We start from the raw sequence: 13,915 nt of genomic DNA, 5'->3' as shown, positions 1-13,915 counted from the left end.
TTTGTAAAATAAGATTCTTTGTAAGCTTTTTGTAACTCGGGTTACGTCATAACTAAAAATGTTACTCCGCAGAAGTGCCCTGAATACATGTTTACATTACAAAACATTTTTTGGAATACCAATTTAGCATTATGCCTGGTTAGCAATTTACTCAATAGGGCATGAGTGCATTTCCTTGAAAGGTAGAGGATTTCTGTGATGCTTTCAGAAATATGATCCAAATTCTTACTAAAATCACTGTCTCATGGTTTCTAACATCAACTTATAATGATAATACCAAATGAATACCACATGGTCAATACACATCATAACACCCTCGCTTCACAGAAAATTTAAATCCTAGCTATGAATTGAATTCTAAATGGAAACCATTTTATATTATGATTCTTAATATAAGAGTAAAAGGGCTACCTGTATTGATACCTTTCTAACAATTTCATTTCCTTTTGTATGCTTCAAGACCCCATTTAAATAAAATCTATTTTTTAAAATTGTAAATAAAATCTATTTCATTTTTTCCCACCCAAGTTAGTTCCTATCACATTATCTTTGCCCAGATACAGTAACATTTTCAGAGAAAAGCAGATTTCACCAGAAAAAAGAATCAAGGTTTTCAATCATATCAATACTTTAAAGTTACTTATATGAATAGCTTTTAAATTATGATGTAATAAAAACAATATGACTCTTCAGTTGGTGTGGTTTAAAAAAAGAAAAAGAAGCATGAAGTGGTGGAGGAGGTAAACCCAAATTCCAATAAGTGTGACACACTGGGCAAACTTCAGTTTTCTCCTCTTTAAATGAGGGTGAGTGAGTGATATGATCAGTGAAGTGGTCTCGATCTAAAAAAATCATCCAAGTATGTCTTCCATCCAATTCACAGATACAACTTTGTAAAAATGTGCTTTGCAAAGATTAAAAGGGGATAACCTCATATACAAAGGTTGGGAACTCACGGACCCTTTACCAGAGATTCTCAATAGATATGAACAGATTTACACCTGGGGTAGTGGTATGACCAGAGCACTGACAAGTCACAATCATATACCTATCATCATTTTTCAGTGAGTGCCCTAAAAAACTTGGATCCCTGTTTTAGGTAATCACCAAGATCTATGATTCTGTGATTCTAATAATGCAGGCTTTCATATTCTGGTTTGTACTCACAGGGTCATGCTACTAGAGTTATCTTTCATTAGGAAGATGAGTTTGAGTTGCTGCATATCCTCTGAAGGGCTTTAAAAGTTACAGCCTGTATATCCAAAACATTAGCAAGGTTACCATCCCCCCAGCACATTCATGAAGAGTCTATTGAAAGATCCTGAAAGGGCAGAGACAGTGATCTCTATAATTTTGCGTGTTTTTCAGTGTCTTATTCAACAACTTTGTAAAAATGTGCTTTGCATGCACAAGTGGACGACAGACAGACTGAAGCTAATTCTAACCAACAAAGCCAACCAAAAAATAGGGCAAATTCTGTAAATTCCTTAGTAAGCTCAGAAAAAGTTCGTCGATTAAAGTGAACCTTGAGTTGGTCTTAAATGGTCGGTGACAGAGAACAAAAACTGATTTAGGCACAGTGCTTGTCATACAAAATAAAAACGGAGAAGTCATGGAAAATAAACAAAAAGCAGAAAATACACATTCTAAATCAGAGAGTCGGTTTAATAAATGAAAAAAGCCATCTCAGGTCTGTATGCACAATGTGAACTTTAAAGTGTAGCTCTCTATATTTGAAGTCAAAGCAATTTCGTCATATTCTGCCCTATGAGCTAAACATAATTAGAAAACCACTGCTCTTTAGAAAATGTAAGCACATCAATCTATTACACAGGGGGAAAATTACTGGAGTATCCAATTAAGAAAGATCCTAGATTAATGGCTGACAGTTTAAGAGGCCCCTATAAATACATGCAAAACTTTTGAATATGTGCATTTTTACATTTTCTTTAGATTCTTAATGAGATGATGATCCCAAACTGATTAAGAATCCACAGATTTAAGTAAAAATCCGAAGGCTTTTGAATATCCATTTGTCAGATTTTAAGAAGAAAATAATTTTGTGAATATAAACTGCTATCATAGAAATGGTACTGCTTTTATTTTTTGGCTGCGTTTTAGGGCTGTGTATAATTTATAGTGCTTAGTACAAACCATGGAGCTATCACAAAGTATAACAAATGAAAGGAAAAAAGGTTTGATTTCACAAATAAGATGCCAACCATATCAATTTGCGTATCAAGAAGTAGGTGTTTCATACAACGTCACATTTAAGAGCCTATGTTTTTAAAGTCGGTAGAGTAAGCAAGCTATTTCCCACACATTATCTCCGAGGAAGAACCAATAAGCCAACCTGATAGAACAATATTGCCCTCTACTGGACTTCACTAGTAAAGATAAACCTAAAAAGAATTAATAGGACTTCAAAATGTTCACTTTTAAAAGGACTTCATGGAATGCTGTTCCCATAAATGCAAGTTTAGCCTAATATTAGCATAAGTCTGAATCATTCATTCTATGGTAATTTTAGTGTAGCACTAATTTAATGTGGTATAGAAGTTTAGAGGAATCAATCATGAATATAAGGTAACATAAAGAAGTAACTATTATACTAAATGTTTTCCTTCAAACTATATAGGATCTTGAAGTTGACAAGGCTGAACAAAATCTCTAGTCTAACCAACTATATGGTGCACATCTTCCTTCTATATATATGCCAAGCAGTTGCCCAGCCTTGGGTTAAACATTCTGGTGATAGGGAACTCACCATCCTTGAAAACAATCTATCCTATTCTAGATAATTCCTTATAGCTGAAAACCATTTCCCTCCTGATTCTACCTCTGCAGCAGAAAACCCCTCAAATATTTAAGGAGAGCAAATTCATCCCAATAAATCATCTATTCTTCAAATTAAATAACCCAAGTTCTTCCCAGTGGCTCCTGTGACCATGTTTCAGGTGTCTTCAGCATTCTGAATGCGCTTCCCTAAATGTGTATTCATTTTCTATTGCTGCTGCCACAAATTACCACAATTTAGTGGTTTTAAATAACAAAAATGTTACAGTTCTAAAAAAACCTTACAGTTCTTTAGGTCAGAAGTCCAACATGGGTTTACATATTCAAATTTCGGGAAATTAGGATTTGGGCTACCACAAAATGCCTTCCCATTTGTCCTTGTTTCTCCTAAAGTTCCATCTGAATATGGCACTCCAGGAATGGCCAGCGCTGTCAAAATAGGATTGTCACTTTCCAGATACTATACTTTTAATATCTGGACTAAAATCCAAAGAGGTTATCTACAACACACTTCTAATTCTTATTGGGCTATTAACAAAAACCTCTAAGCCTTGTCTATAAACACAGCTTTTAAGCCACTCCTGCCTCATTCTTTACTTGGCAGTTGTTTTTCTAAACCAAAGTATAAGAATTTATGTTTATTCCTGTTAAATTTCATCTCATTAGATTTTCCCTATTCTTGAGATCTTTTTGGATCTCAATTCTAACACTCAACCTACCTGCTATACTGTCTCAATTCTTGTCACGTACACCTGTAGTGAGCGTTACCATGATATCATCACTGACAGAAATCAGGAACAGGACAAGGTATGAAAAGAGTCCTGCAGCACTTCAGAAATCTCCCTGACATTCCGTGATTCTTAAATTTCAATGTGTACATGAATTGTCAAGGGGCTTCTATGCCCCATCGCTAGAGAGTCCAATTTAGGAGGTCTGACAATCGAAAGGCCCAGCAATCGAAACCTTTCCCCAAGTAGGTTTCAGGTGTTTGATTGGCAGAGCACATTTAGAGCAACTGTCCAGTTCGATACCAATTGTTAAGCAGCTCCTTTTGGGGGCGGGTCAGTCCGGTACAATCCACCCAACTGTCTTCACATCCTGCTCATGTTTCTTACCCCTTCCAGGAAGTTATCATGAGGAAGAAACCTGGTCAATGACAAGCTGACTTCCGATCACACTGGTGCTACTGTATTTCCCTGCTCTACCAGGACTGCTCCCTGCAGAAGGAAATGATGCACACATGATTTGTTCTTAGTGAACCTGTTTGGTGTGTTGAGAACCAAGTTTTCCTTATTCTCAGTGCCCATAATTTATTCTTTAGTTGCTGATCTAGAATCTTGCCAGGGTTTTAGGGTCACCAGTTGGTAGTTAACAGAACCAACTTTCTTCGCCTTTGGAAAACTGGAACTTCTCTTATCCGTTTCCAGTCATTTGGAAAATCTGCTATCTTTTAAAAGCTCTCAAAAGTCATGGACAGCTGGAAGTTCTTTCTAAATCTATCCTGGGATGTAATTCATCCAGGCCCGAACACCTGAACCCGTGTAGAGAAGCTTCACCATGTGGAGCTTTCATTCTTCCTTACCAAGGATCATTCTACCCTTTTTAGTTGAAGACCATTTTCCTTGACAGAAAGGACAGAAACAAAACAGGATTTTCAGAATTCTGCTTTCTCTGTATCATCCATCAGCAGTATACCATCAGGTCCACGTAGCAGATCCATCCCCCTTTCCATATCTTTCTTGCTCTAAACATAAATTTAAGTACTCCAAGTCTTCCTTAGCAATTATTGCAAGACTCTACCCATCAGAGATTTTATTTTCTAGTTGCTTTTCTTACAGATCTAAGCTTCCTTCTTATATTTGCATTAATTGACTTTACCTTTCATCTATCTCTTTTCTGAAATTGATCTCAGGTTGTCAAAAAAATCTAACTGTTGGAGTCAGATAATATAAACATAGGGGTTCATTAGGCTAGTTTGACTACTTTTGAAATTTTCCAAAATAAAAAGTCAAATAAATAGATCTATATAAATATAAATTAAATACAAATGTTTCTAAATAGAGAAAGGGGGAGGGAAAATGGGGGGTATTCCCCATTTCTTCTTCATTGGGATATATTTTTTTCCCTAAACTTTCTTTTATTGGTTGGGATAACTTGGTTTTACTTAAAGTCTGAATTGCACTTTGTCTGCACTTCCCAATCCTTTTATCTTCCAGCGCAGATTCCTATGCCGTTTTTCTTGTACAGCCTTTTCTTTGGACTGCTCAAAATCTACCTATCAAAAGTCTAGGATATATTAATTATGCCTGTTTCTCCCTTCTTATCAGGAATACATCTTTTGAAAGGTTGTCCGTCTCTATTTAGGACTACATTAGTGTCCCCATTATTCTTTAGGACACTGGTTTGCTCCTTGTACCAGTAGAACCAACATCACTTGTGAACTTGTTAGAAACACAAATTCATGGGTCTACTGACCTACTGTAACAGAACCTCTGGGGATGAGGCCTGGAAAGCTCTCCAAATGAGTCCTATGCATATTAAAGTTTGAGAACCACTGCTTTAGGAGAAGAAACTCTTCCAATTCAAAAGCTGTCAGACAATGTGCTTTTAACCAAATGTGATTTCCATCAAGTGCCAGAATACTGGGAGTCCTTCATGCTACTGTATATATTAACCTTTGTGACGACTTTGTGTCTGCAACTCATCACCTCTTCCCTTGGCCAAGGAGCATACAGCACACTTCCACTCCTATATCTATCCCATTTCTCTCTTTTTAAAATTCTGCTCTAGATGGTGTTTAGTATCCTTCCACTCGTAGCATCTCAGATCTCAATGCAGGTATATGATTTCTTGCTATATCACACTATTATATCCCTGCCTTTAACAAATCTGAGTTTCTTCCCAGACAAGAAAAAGCTGAAGTAGTTCATCACCACCAAACCAGTATTACAAGAAATATCAAAGGGACTTCTTTAAGAAGAAGAAGAAAAACATTATAAATATGAATAACAAAATGGCAATAACTACATACCTATCAACAATCACTTTAATTGTAAATGGATTAAGTGCTTCAATAAATTACATGAGTCTAAGACTACAGCTAAGAATGCTGTGATTGACACACAGGGTAAGATGTCGAAATCAGAAGTGATAGATTTGTTGCCAGCACAAACAAGTTAAACAGCTTTTTAAAGAATGGCCATTATTTTGAAACATTTTGTTAGAAAAGAAATCCTGATCAGTCATATCAGTTTGGGTGATTATGTCTCTAATTAGTCTAGAAGAAAATATACATATTAAACTTGTTTTATCTTTAATTATAGAAAATAGGTTCATTTTTCTTTGTTATAATAAAGAAAAATTAAAATGATGTAGCCTTAAAACAGTGCCTGAAATTCAATTACTAGCACTAAATACACAGACTAAAATATGAAATAAAAAATGGAAAAGAAAGGAAGAAGTCAGAGAAAGACAAATACCATATAATTTCTCTTATATGTAAAATCTAAAAAACAAAATAAATGAACAAACAAAACAGAAATAAACTCATAGATACAGGGAACATTTTGATGGTTTCCACGTGGGAGGGGATTTGCGGGAAAGAGTAAAAAAGGGAAGGGATTAAGATGTACAAATTGTCAGTTATAAAAATAGTCACGGGGATATAAAGTACAGCAAACGGAATATAGTCAATAATATTGTAAAATGACGATAATGATTATGCAAACTGCCAGCTTTCCTTCACAAACTTTTATTTTTTTACTGTTATTTTATTTTATTTATTTTTTATTAGTTTCAGGTGTACAAAACAACGTAATAGGGCTTTTATAATGATGATAAATAAAAACTATAGCTATAGCCAAAAAGGAATTTGTAGGGCCAGGAATATGGAGAGATTAATACAAATTTCATCATTTGATTAAAAAAAAAAATCTCTTCCAGTTTTTTTGTAAGTAGGAATAAATACTAACATGTTGATAAAAAATTATTTGCTTTCTGTGATTATATTTTTCTTCTTCAGAAGTGGAAAAAAGTTGATTCAATTAAATATTCCACTCTGAATTATGAGCTAACAAGCACCAATCAATTCCATGTATATTAATATGTTTGTTCTACACACAGACAAATAAGTTCTAAGTTTTACAAGATGTAAGTTGAAAAACCCTTCAATGTAGAAGAAACATGTCACTAAAGAAATTACAGAATTTATATTCAAAATGCAAGAAGATTCTGAAGATGAATAATTAATTTAAATTGGGATGTGCAACAAATAAATTAACTGGTTTGAATAGTAATTTATATCCAGCCTGGCCAATAACATATATCTGAACTTCAAAGAACTAATAAAAGACAGCAATAAAAGAAAGTAACAAAGCACAATAAAAGGAAATCACAAAGTGAAACATAAGCACAACTTGCTGAAGAAATACTGGTTGTAAAAAATAGTATACTACATACAAAACTGCATATTTTAAAAATAATTGTTATTCTTAAGAAATGAATGGATAAAAGTATACTACTCATTAACAAAAAGGAAAACAATGAGTCACTTAACACACTAAATTATTGAAAGTATTAATTCCCCAATAATTGGAATGGTCACGTATTTCTGCTAAATAATTTAGTGGTTAAAATCAGTTATAAAAAGTAAGTAGAGTTTAAGCAGAATAATTCTATTTTTAAAAGCAGCATCTTCTATTTCTGATATGGAATATAAATACTTCATAAGTATTCAATATAATTTTAACAATATTAATGTTAATATTGTTAAAATCCTGGTATAAGTGATAAATACGACAATGCAAATTTTAATATAAAAATATAAACTTTGAGAGGAAGAGTTTGCTGGTAAGACATATAACCACACTTAGAAAACATATAACTGGGGCCGGTCTGGTAGCTCAGGCGGTTGGAGCTCCGTGCTCCTAACTCTGAAGGCTGCCAATTCGATTCCCACATGGGCCAGTGGGCTCTCAACCACAAGGTTGCCAGTTCAACCCCTGGAGTCCCGGAAGGGATGGGGGGGCTCAGCCCCCTGCAACTAAGTTTGAACACGGCACTTTGAGCTGAGCTGCTGTTGAGCTCCCAGATGGCTCAGTTGGTTGGAGCGTGTCCTCTCAACCACAAGGTTGCCAGTTCGACTCCCGCAATGGATGGCGGGCTGTGCCCCCTACAACTAGCAACAGCAACTGGAGCTGAGCTGTGCCCTCCACAACTAAGAGTGAAAGGACAACAACTTGACTTGGAAAAACGTCCTGGAAGCACACACTGTTCCCCAATAAAGTCCTGTTCCCCTTCCCCAATAAAAAAAATCTTTTAAAAAAAGAATCTTTAAAAAAAAAGGAAAAATATATATATGACAGTCCTGTGATGAATAAACTAACTTGAACCAATAATTCCTTTTTTCATCCATTCACTCAACATTATTAAGCAGCTATAGTAACATCATGTTTTCAATTACTCAATAAGTACACAAAATGTGAAAAACATATATGGTGAGGAATATTTCTACATTCCTATTTTTTGAGAAACTAAGCTTGTACTTCACATGTAGTTTTATGGGGGTAAATGACCTTACCTCTCTTACAGATAGCTGTGGTGGAAAGGAGACTGAAAATACCAAGTTGGTGAATTCAAATCCAGAGGCCTCAACCTTTTGGCACACCTAAAATAGTGTTACATAAAAATTATTTTTATTACATGAAAAAGTATATGAATTCCAGGAAATGGCTAAAAATTTTATTAATTTGCATAACATAAATTTTTGGTTCAGATGACACTGAAAACTTCCAAACTTCCAAACTTTCACCTTTGAGTAGGGAATTCTCACTAATATCTTGAATTATTTGCTAACTATGACCCTGAAGACTGACATCAAAACATCCAGGATTCACCTGCAGAACAATCTGTTGAATGTCAAAATAGTTTTCTATTAGGTTATCCCATGATTTAAAAAAGATTTTAAACAAAATAAAGCCAAATATTTTGACACTCTTGACACCTGGAAATAAAAGGCATCCCATATTCAATCATATACCTTCCACAGGCTGTAACACTTATATTTTCTAGACACTAATAGGTACGATTAAGAAAGAACTTTTCTCTAACTCCTTACTGTGTAAAATAGCAACGGGAAAACTGCTATATTTTTCTTCAATTGAGTAGCACTCATGACAGAAATAGTCGTGATGGATGGATACATATATCATTAATTTTCAGATATCATGTTGACAAAAAAGGTAATCTGAGATAGAGGCTTTTTTTAATTAAGAAAATGTTTTAATGATCCATTAGCGTGAAAAAGTTGAAATAAATGGTACTGTTCCTTTAGATACACGAATTCTAGGTCTTGAGACTGAAAATCTCTACATAATTGCACATATAATAACAAAAACAGATATTTACCTTTTTAATGAACTCTTTTTCACAGAATTCTTGAAGAATTCCTAGGCATACATTGCATACATTTAAATTTGAGTTCTTGGAAGCAGTGCTTCCATCTTCAATAACAGAGACCCTTCCCTCTCCATTTTGACTCAGATTATCAATCCCATCAATCCCAACTTCTAGTTCTTGGAGTCGAATTTTCTTGGAAGGTGGGTTTGGAACTTCCAAAATTAATTCATCTTTTTCAGTTTCCAGAAATTTCTGTAGTTCACCAAGCAACTCCTGGAAAGTTAATTTTTAAAAAAGTAATAACCCTTAGGGTAACATGAAGCAAGAAAACAGGAGTCAAAATTATGATATATCACAGATATACACAATGTTGATTTGTATCATCTGGAGCAATGAATTAATTTTATTAGCTAGCATTGGTTTTCCAGAGAATTTAAAAAAGAATTACCTAACTCCTATAACAAATATGTGAATGTTTTTTCAAAAGAGTTTCACATATCAGTAAAGCTACCATCCTAAATCTGAGGCAGAGAGACTCCATTAAGAAATTTATTAATTAGGTTTGTGGTTCTGTTGTAGGGTCACTCACTTGCTACTTTCAGTTAAAAACAACAACAACAAAAACTTCCATTCTAGTTATTAACAAATAGAAATACAAACTTAATTTACATTATTGCTAGGTTATTAATCTCACAATCACTAAAACCTCATGGGCACAATATTTATTTAATGTGAAATGTGAAAAATTAGACAAAGATTAGAAGTCTATCAAGTAAAAATAATTTCAAGACAAATTTACTAAACAAAGGTAAACAGATGCTGCAACGCTGAAATTTGGCACCATAATTATAAGCCATTTATATGCATTAATTGAAAGAAACCCTCTATTACATTCTCCTTTGCCTGATTTCTGTCAAAATGTTACAAATGGCATTCCTTTAAAACCATTCTAATATTGCAGACATTCCACTCATCCAAATACTCAGAGGACTTTTCCTCTACTTTGTCTAAATTAAACAAGCTTTATTATTCAGTTGTTGAATAAATATCCTTTTGAAATTCGCTGAGATTACAATTTACTGACTCTAAAAGGAAAAATCTTTCACTCAAATCTAATTCATTTCAGCTCTCCTTTTTTATGTTTAACAGAGAAATACTCAGATATACATACACAGACAGGTATATTATGACCTACACAAATACGCGTATGTTTAGATCTATAATGTCAGTATAATATGTATGTGTACACATATAGTTATATGAATAGAACAGATCAAAGATTCAAGTACATTTACCAAAAAAATTGTCTTCAAATATTTTCAGGTTTATTTATATAAAATGATACAAACAAAAATTGGTAACACTAAGTCTCTTTATATAATATACATTTTAAATATTACAACATGTATAGAATAATAGATTATGTGTCTAAAAAAATGTGTAAGGAGAGTTACATGAAACCAGTCTTATTACTTTATGGTCATAGTGTGTATAAATGAATATACACATATATATTAATCATCATAGCATATGTACTATTTCCAGTTTTCAAAGTGTTTTCACATACTTTATTAGATATTGTCCCTTAAAATCCTGTGAGGTGGATGTTATCATCATTCCCATTTACAGAGGAGAAAACTGAAGATGGAAAGTGATGAGACTGGGATTCAAATCCGTGTCTTCTAGCTCCAAATTCTAGGCTTTGGATTCAGACAGACAGTTCATATCCTAGCTTGCTCACTTAATAGCTGTGTAACTTTGGGCAGGTTGCTTAACCTCTCTGTGCCTCAGTTTCTTCATCTGAAAATAGAGACAATCATAGTATGTACTTACCTAATAGATCACTATGAGGATTATATGAGAGGTTGACATATAATAATGCTATATGAATATTAAATTATTATTTCCAAAATAATAGAAACAACTAATACATAGGAAAAATGACTACTGTTGCTAATTCCTGGGCAATTTTTAAAAATTATAAGAAACTGTGTGTTCATGTTTATATAGCTATATATGTGTGTACATATATAATTATTATCTGCCTCTGGAAAAAACATTACTATTACGATCAAATATATTTCATAAAATATGTTACATATTTTATGTGGAAGTATTCTATTAAATGTCAAAGCTCTCTGTATTTTACCATAAATGTTAAAGATCTCTGCATATTACTTGTGTTGTTATTAATAGCAGTAAATAATGATTTTGATAGCATTTACTTCTAGAGGATTGCAAGTGCCTCTGTAAAATGATAATATAGAAAACAGAAAAAAAAAAGTCAACCAAATCCACAATGCTTCCACTTAATAGAAGATCTCAGGACTATGACCCCGTCTGTTACATCTCACTAATATCTGGTGAGAAGAACCATTTTGTGATATTCTGTCTAGATACTCTTTAGGAAAGGTCTATACAAACAGTAAATGCACCAGAAAATTGCTCCACAAAGATCCGACTATATTAAACACTAGATATAATCACTTAAGAAAGAACTTAAATTTTATGGTAATGGAAATTCCAAAATCAACATTATCAGTAATTATTATAGTTTTTTAAATTTAATGAAGTTATGGATAGATATTTGCCTTCTAATGTACAGGTATTCATTTAAAAATAGAAAATCTTTGTTAACTTAAAAAAAAATGAAAATACCTCATAGGAAAGTTTGTAAGGTGCATGCAAATCCACACCACAGAATCTGAAGATACACCTTGGACATGTACCAGTACTGAGCAACAGCTGGGCCACATGCTTGTTTTCCTCAGTCAGCGGGAACATATTGAATAATTACAACTAGAAAGAAATACAAAGTAAAGCTAATGATCATCTTTCGCGTTTTACTTCACATATAAATATGTTATCACCTTTAGGGATAAAAACTAGCTATTATTTGAAAAACGCTATTTCATACTTTCCAATAATGTCCCTTTCATTATGTGCATATTGAAACATAAGCGTGAAGGAAATTAGATGAATCGGGTAAAAGATTCTAATTGTCAAGGAATTTAGTTTAGCATTCTGGATTATGATAAAGTACATCAATATAACTAAATAAATCAAAAGAAATAAAAATAAAATAATAAAGAATGGTTTTCTCTGACATGGGTAATGAAAACAAGAATACAGAGTAAAAATTTGCTTTTTATTTCGTACCATTTAGTATTTTTGAGAACACAGAGTAGTAAATTCAATAAACTTTTCCTATTATAAATGAAAAATGAGTTTGCTAGAAAAAAAAATCACATAAATCTATATTATATAATACTTGACTAACCCTCATGATAGCTAAGCAGTCAAGTATTTAAAACAAATTGATCAGTAGATCCAAAAATGTCAATTTTACTTTGATGAAATAACTAAATGATAACCATCAGCAAAATGAGAAAAATCTTCTTTCACACACAAGTAAAACCTCCAACAAAAACAAATTAAACACAAAATATTTAAGAGTAATTGTTATCTGAAACAAGTTGCTACTTTTTGCAACTTTTTTTTAAAAAATAAACTCGCTTAGAAACAAATACTACATAGAGAAGAGGGGATCCAATGTAACTCTCTTGTTGCCAGGAAGGAGGGGTACTAAAAATTAAATTACCTAATCAGTCTGTTTGGCAAAAAATAGATGTTCTTCTGATTAATGAAGTAGTCCACATTACTTTACAATGAGGAACTAGCAATGTTTTGTAAAACAATGATTGCATGGTAACGTGGTATGGTTTACTGTGGTCACACTGATACAAGACAGTGGTACCTTTTTGTCCAGTTTCATTAATTCAAATGAACTTGCTTAAAATTGTGGGAGAGTGAAGCTCTTATTAACTGCTTACTATGAAAATGTGGTTCTCAGAATTTCTGGTTTTCAGCCCTTTAAAATCCATTACTTACTTGCAAGTTTCTAAATGTTTGTGGGCACTTATGAAGAGTAGATCCTTGACACAAAATAATGAGGAAGACAGGTATATAATTCTACAAAACTCTTCACCACAAAAAAATAGTTCAGCAGCCAGGACTACAAACAAACAAACAACAACAACAACCAGATTGCCTCTTGCTGGGTTCTAATTCAGATGAATATGTGAGTTGGCAGGGAGAGGAAAAGAAAATTAGGACACACCAGACTGGGAAACATTAATTTAGGGTTGTGTAAGTAAACCTGGGCTCCAGGAAATATTCATGAAAGTACACAATATTGGGAGAACACTCTCTACATGATGAACTCGGTGTGGTCATTATTTTTGACAAGTGATCTGAATCTTTTCCCAGTCCTTTTAATCTGCTCGTTTGATGCTGAGAAAGCGTTGAGATTCTGTGAGGGGCTGATTATCAGCCTTTAAAGTGTATCCCTCACTGCACTCCCCTCACAGAGAAACTGTTTCTGTTTCACCCTTTATTTTATCTTTACTCCTTCCCATTGGTTAAGGTCGAGGATTTCATTTACTTCAGAATGAACCTTTAACTCAGAAAGAGAAACAAATAACCCCTCCTCCCGCATAAATAAAGGGATGAGTAAGTGCTTAAAAAGACAGTTTGTATCAATGATTTCCCTGGGGGCTGAAGTTAAATAGTTTTATTCAAATGTATACTTTCTTTCCTTCCGCTTCAAGACAATGTTTATTTCTCCAACAGGTTCACTAGAATAAAGTTATCATGCGAGGTATGATACATTACAATCTCTTTGCTCTGAGAAGTTCCCAAACCTTTTGAGAATTAGGAAACC

General features: G+C 33.5%; 1 protein-coding gene across 3 annotated transcripts in view; it reads right to left on the bottom strand.

The window, feature by feature from the left end:
- The window catches only part of PUS10 (pseudouridine synthase 10), a 62,848-nt gene that overhangs the window by 47,206 nt on the left and 1,727 nt on the right, over positions 1-13,915 (bottom strand). For 2 of the 3 annotated variants that reach the window (XM_081069042.1, XM_081069041.1), the window contains exons 2-4: positions 11,851-11,991; positions 9,202-9,465; positions 8,375-8,461 (exon numbers count right to left, since the gene is read on the bottom strand). In XM_081069042.1, coding sequence (XP_080925168.1) covers positions 8,375-8,461; positions 9,202-9,465; positions 11,851-11,976 — 477 coding nt within the window. In that variant the 5' untranslated portion in view covers positions 11,977-11,991. The remainder of the gene's footprint in view (positions 1-8,374; positions 8,462-9,201; positions 9,466-11,850; positions 11,992-13,915) is intronic. The other variant, XM_081069043.1, reaches the window with a different exon arrangement.

Source organism: Rhinolophus hipposideros (genome assembly GCF_964194185.1).
Source record: "Rhinolophus hipposideros genome assembly, chromosome: 12".
Classification (NCBI taxonomy): domain Eukaryota; kingdom Metazoa; phylum Chordata; class Mammalia; order Chiroptera; family Rhinolophidae; genus Rhinolophus; species Rhinolophus hipposideros.
The sequence above is the reverse complement of the archived record's forward strand: the minus strand, read 5'-3'. Positions and strand labels throughout refer to the sequence as shown.